Source organism: Alosa pseudoharengus, unplaced genomic scaffold (genome assembly GCF_046254945.1).
Source record: "Alosa pseudoharengus isolate Yale_2024_CS ecotype anadromous, Long Island Sound unplaced genomic scaffold, YU_APseudo_1.1 YU_APseudo_1.1_scf_10, whole genome shotgun sequence".
NCBI classification, from domain to species: Eukaryota; Metazoa; Chordata; class Actinopteri; order Clupeiformes; family Clupeidae; genus Alosa; species Alosa pseudoharengus.
Genome location: NW_027468565.1, coordinates 26,161,749 through 26,167,641, shown reverse-complemented (window position 1 = coordinate 26,167,641; position 5,893 = coordinate 26,161,749). Strand labels below are relative to the sequence as shown.

Genomic DNA, 5,893 nt, shown 5'->3' with positions numbered 1-5,893 from the left:
ATGAACCATTTTTCAACACATTTGGCTGGAAAGCTTCAAGGTTTCAAGAAGCTTCATCTCGCCATCACTAGTCAGAGTAGCGCGTAGACGTGCAGGTTACAGGTGCAGGCTTTGCAGACATTCTGACAAAGGTGGACTGAAAAACAGGGCTTTAAATACAGGGGATGGTTAACAGGAAATGCAGTGCAGCTGGCAGGTCAACGAGAGAGCAAGGGTAGGGACAGGTGCGGCTAATCAGGCAGAGCAGAGACTGGGAGTGGCAGATAATTGAGAGCAATGAAGGCTCGTTAACAGGCAGGGGGAGAGAGCTCACGACAAATCATTTACATCATAAGGAGAACAATTTAATGCATCTCATTGCTACACAATACAATTAAATATAATGATGCAGATCTGTATCAATCAATTCCCAGGGTGATTTTCCTGCCACCATTCCCATAACACTGTGAACAACAACATGAACAATATTCAATGTTTCTCTGTGTTGCATGAATTCAGCTAAAGGGGGAGTAAGTATGGAGTATGAGAGCTTTTATCTTAACTATTGCCCTTCTATGCTTTTATTTGTTATTACTGTTTGCTTTTGTTTAAGCACATGTAAAGTACAAAGCTCTGATGTTTTATTTACTGCTTTGTTTGTTTGTATTATTGCATTTTCCCTCTCTCTATATTGTGCTAAATGTTCTAAATGTAAAGCACTTTGAGCTGCATTATGTGTATGAAAGGTGCTATATAAATATGAATTGAGAAGAGGTTTTGACCTTTGACCTGTGACGATGCAGAATTGTGTTAGTGTTATAAAAATATTCCTCATTTTATACCATTCCATGAAAACACACTCATAAATAACAGAGGACACACACACACACACACACACACACACACACACAATCTCCGTCCCTCCCTCGCTCAATACACTGGGCGTGTATGCTCTGGGGGACTCTGTGAAAGTGCAGGAATTCTAGAAACATACAAATAACCCCAACCGTCCTGAGGGAGACACTGACACCTTACTGACTCCAAGCACACATACACACACAATGTGAAAAACACACACACACACACAAATAACCCCCTCGTCTCTTTCAAAATATGTTCTGAGCAGAATATGGGTGTTAAAAAACATACAGTGCAGGCCAGAAAAGTTGTAGTGTTGTGCCGAAGATTTCACAATGTGGCGTTCTAGGAAAAGCTGTCCGGTTGTAACAGCCTGTGACATGCACACACTGGACAGTGTCCTTACTGTAGACTGGGGGCTACAAATAAATAAACTGACAAACAAAGAATATGACCAGAAACCAAGTCATAAAATACAATCAGAGTATTACATGATCTTCTGTTTCTGAGCTTTTGAAATAGGAGATTGCAAGCAATAGTAATTACGACATCATAACATATGCTTTCTTATAAGTGGCCCAAGTTAGCAGTCTATTGGTTAGCTTGTCTATTAGCAGTGGAACATGCAACAGCATGGGATTATTACACCATGAGGAGGTAGAAACAAACTAGTTATAATATGTAATTGACGTCACACCTTTTTGGGTAGAATACACTCTGGGAGACATACAGGAGACTTACTGTAAGTTAAGTTACTTTATTTGTGATGAAGGACAGGCACATACACACACACACACACACACACACACTAGGAGCAGTGAGCTCATCAGGAGCACACATACACCCCCTTGATCTGGCATCCCCTGTAAAATATGCCCCGAAACCTGAGACTGTCTCACTTCTCAGTCAGCTCACCTCATATGCTAAGAAAGTCTGCTTGTCTGAGGTGACTGTTTACTGCATTCTTCTGTCAGCTCTCCTCATGTCACACTGCCCATCGGTGGGAAAGAGGCTGTAGCTCAGTGAATGAAATAGCAGCAGTTCTGTTGAGCCCAGGGGTGCTGGACTTTGGTGCTCTAGGTCTGCCCTGCCCTGCAGTGTTCCATGGTGCGGTCAGGAGAACGGTATTTGGATGTTTTTTTTTTTTATATTTGTTGTGATCCACTGACAACACATTCCTGGTTTAGTCAACAGTGCTCTGGCCCTTTGCATTTAACCCAGTGAGAGAGAGGGGGGAAAGAGAGAGAGAGGGGGGGAGAGAAAGAGAGCGAGAGGGAAAGAAGGAAAGACGGAAAGAGAGAGGGGGGAGAGAAAGAGAGAGAGAGGGAAAAAGAGAGAGAGAGAGGGGGGGGGGGGGGAGAGATCTGAACTTGGCACACAATAGAGTACACAGGGGGAGATATCTGTAGAGGACATCGTGAGTGTTGCCATGTGCAATGTGTTGCCATCAAAATCTGAAGTGCAGCGAATTCTTGCCGTCATTGATGGATCACCATGACCCACCATGAACCACGCCTAGAGGCTATCTGTGTTTACTATGTTTAAAGGTAGCCTACAACCTTAACAAGAATAATCATGATACTCTTTCTCTCACACACTCTCTCTCTCTCTCTCACACACACACACACACACACACACACACAAACACACACACATTAATGCTTTTATTTGGACCTTAACACAAGGGAAGAACTTACAGATCTAAACATTGGTAGAACTATGTTACACGTTAAGACAGGTCTGATCAAACACAGAATGCTTTGGGCAATTCATCCTTTCTGTACTAGCAGTTATGGGTAGACATGGCACCGTCGTCTCCAAATGGAGGCACACAGGCCTCATATCGTCTAACTCTTTTCATTTTACACATGCTCACAGTGACCTATGCACACACTTTCCTTGTCCTGTTTCCTCCTATAGCTTCTGCTCTTCCTCTTTTGACCATATGGCCACATATTCAGAGCATATTGGAGAGAGGCTAACTCTTGGTCTTCTGATGAACGTCTGCTGTGTCGACCATCCATTAACGCTACAGTCAAGACTATTTTCCTCAGTGATTCCACATTGGTGGACTGAGTTACCTCATACTCTACGTTCTTGTGATAGTTTTGATACTTTCGAGAAATGTTTAAATACATATCTGTCCATCTTGCACTTAATCAATTAATTCTCTTACAGACTTATGGTTATATGTTTGTTTTTGTTAATGAACACTCATTGTTCTGTTTGTTGATATTTGATATATGTTTAAGCTATTTATAGGCTATTGTTATATTAATTATTATGTTACTGTTGTTATTATTACTGTTATTATTATGTTTAATGTAGACTTTTACATTTTATTTGAAACTATTCTTTTTTAACTATTGTAGTGTTCATATACTGTATGTCGCTTTGGACAAAAGCGTCTGCCAAATACCATAAACATACACATGCCTAGGCCCTTACAAATATGATTACATGTTATAACCTGCCTTGAAGGAAGAGGATGCCATGCTCAAAGGTACTACGCTAACTGAGTTGAATATTTATGGCATGGTAGAAATCCCTGGCGGTTCCTATAATGTTGTAATAATATTATTATTATTAACCAATCAGAATCGATAGTTCTGCGGTTTTGCGATAACGTGCCCCGGTTCCTGGAGCCGCCGAGTGGAATGGGCAAGCTGTGTTCCTCGACTTGTGATTGGACAATTGTCCGCTGACCGCGCCTACGTGGTGAAATGTTCCCTCCGGCTGCATGTGACTATAACTTTCTCTGACTGCCATAAAAACAAACCTTGACTGCGGTGACAGTCAGCGGAAGACATCTCTCTGGAACGTAATCACACTTTCGAGCGTCGATAAATAATTACTTCAGAATAGAGACGAGGTTATGGTGTGAGAATCAGAGTCTGTGCGTTTACGTAGCCTAAGTTTAACTTAATCTCAGCTGTCTTTGCCTGGCAGGTAAAGATACTGTTATGAGGTTGTCATGGTAAATGCTACCTTAAAGTTGTTTTATTAACATTTTTAGTGTCAGAGTTGCCGATTAAAATTGACAATTGGCTTGTAGGTGATCTTAACACACTGCTTTGACAGCAGAGTATTGCTTGCATTTATTCATAGCTGCTAGTTCGTTGTTCTCGAAGTTACTCGATGATCTGGTAGGCTATTCGACTGTATTGATTCGTGGGGAATTAGACATCATGTTTCCATTGGATGCGCCTTGGAACATTTCCTTTGCCGGTTGTGGGTTCCTGGGGATCTATCACATTGGAGTGGCCAGTTGCTTGCAGGAGCAAGCACCGTTTCTGGTGGAGAATGCCCGGCACATCTACGGGGCCTCGGCGGGTGCACTGACCGCATCGGCCTTGGTCAGTGGGGCATGCTTAGGTAAGTTGGCTACCTCGCCACTCATCGTAGGCCTAATCCAATCCAATCTTCTTTCACTTTTTACGCAACAAGAAAACGGTATGTGTAATGTAGCATATAGTTATACTATTCATCAACAGAGAGGAAAGCCTTTCAGTTATGCTACCCCAGAAACAAATTATATTCTACGCCTCGCCTGTGTGTCTGTTCAACCGTTAAAAGTGTAGCCTATATTTACCTTTCTTGGCCTGTGACATAATGACCACCTGTCACCCACTGAACCCACTGCCCCGGCACCATTGTGATTTCAGGACATTGTGTTCTTTTTTATGTAGCATACGCCCGTTACGCTAATTAACTAACGTAACTTAGGTAGAAAAGGGTATTCTAGCCTAAGTATTGAAGTAAAGTTGGCAAAAAGAACTAGTGTACTACGATAAAGAGAATAAAGAAAACCTGTCATAAGACCTTCCTCTGCCTTCTCTTATTGGCTCCATGTCTGTAGGTGAAGCGGGCGCAAGCATCATTGACGTTGGTAAGGAAGCGAGGAAGCGGTTCATGGGTCCCTTGCACCCGTCCTTCAACCTGGTGAAGATTATGAGGACGCTGCTGTACCGCACGTTGCCGCCCGATGCCCACCAACGCGCAAATGGCCGCCTGGCCATCTCTCTGACTCGCGTCACAGATGGCGAGAATGTGCTGGTGTCCCACTTCAACAGCAAAGAGGAGCTCATTCAGGTGAGGGATGGTCAACAGACACACACACCAACACACACACACACACACACACACACACACACACATACACACACACACACAAAGACACACACACACACACCAACACACACGCACACACACACGCACCCTGGAGCCTCTCTTCAAAGCAACCCACCTGTCAGGCATATACAGACAAAGGATATTGTGATGCCAGGTGGAGAATATTGTGATGAGCTGATTAGGAATGTGACCACTTTAAAGAGTATTGGATTTATTACTGGATGGGGCAGCCGTGGCCTACTGGTTAGGGCTTCGGGCTTGAAACCAAAGGATTGCCGTATGAAAAAATGTGGGCAGGGAAGTGGTTGAGCACTGCTCTCCCATGCCCACATCCACGGCTGAAGTGAGCAAGGCACCTAACCCCTCACTGCTCCCTGAGCACCGCAGTAGCAGGCAGATCACTGCTCCGGGTTAGTGTGTGCTTCACCTCACTGTGTGTTCACTGTGTGCTCTGTGTGTTTCACTAATTCACGGATGGGATAAATGCAGAGACCAAATTTCCCTCACGGGATCAAAAGAGTATCTATACTTATACTTACTTATACTATGGAGGCTGTAGCACCCATTACAGACCACTGCATCCTTCAGGGCTGTGTCTTTCTCTTTCTCTGTTGGTGTGTTTGTGTGTGTGTGTGTGTGTGTGTGTGTGTGTGTGGTGCCTCCTCTAGTAAGTGTGATAGATGGAGTTGTCTGTCTTCATGAGTTCAGCTCCGAGCTTCTGGGCCAGTGTGGTTGCTAGGAGACAGGGGCTTTGGAATGGTTGTAGTCAGGTGAGATTCTCTGCTTCGTATAACGAGACAGGAGACAAAGGCCACACGCACACACACGCACACACACACACACACACACACACACACACACACACACATGATCACACACACACACATACAATCACACACACATATACATGATTACACACACACAC

General features: G+C 43.8%; 1 protein-coding gene across 2 annotated transcripts in view; it reads left to right on the top strand.

Moving 5' to 3' along the window:
- Positions 1-3,615: 3,615 nt before the first annotated feature.
- pnpla2 (patatin-like phospholipase domain containing 2) overlaps positions 3,616-5,893 on the top strand; it is an 11,307-nt gene continuing 9,029 nt past the window's right edge. For both annotated transcript variants that reach the window (XM_076269201.1, XM_076269206.1), the window contains exons 1-2: positions 3,616-4,212; positions 4,697-4,929. In XM_076269201.1, the coding sequence (XP_076125316.1) occupies positions 4,026-4,212; positions 4,697-4,929 (420 nt within the window). In that variant the 5' untranslated portion in view covers positions 3,616-4,025. The remainder of the gene's footprint in view (positions 4,213-4,696; positions 4,930-5,893) is intronic.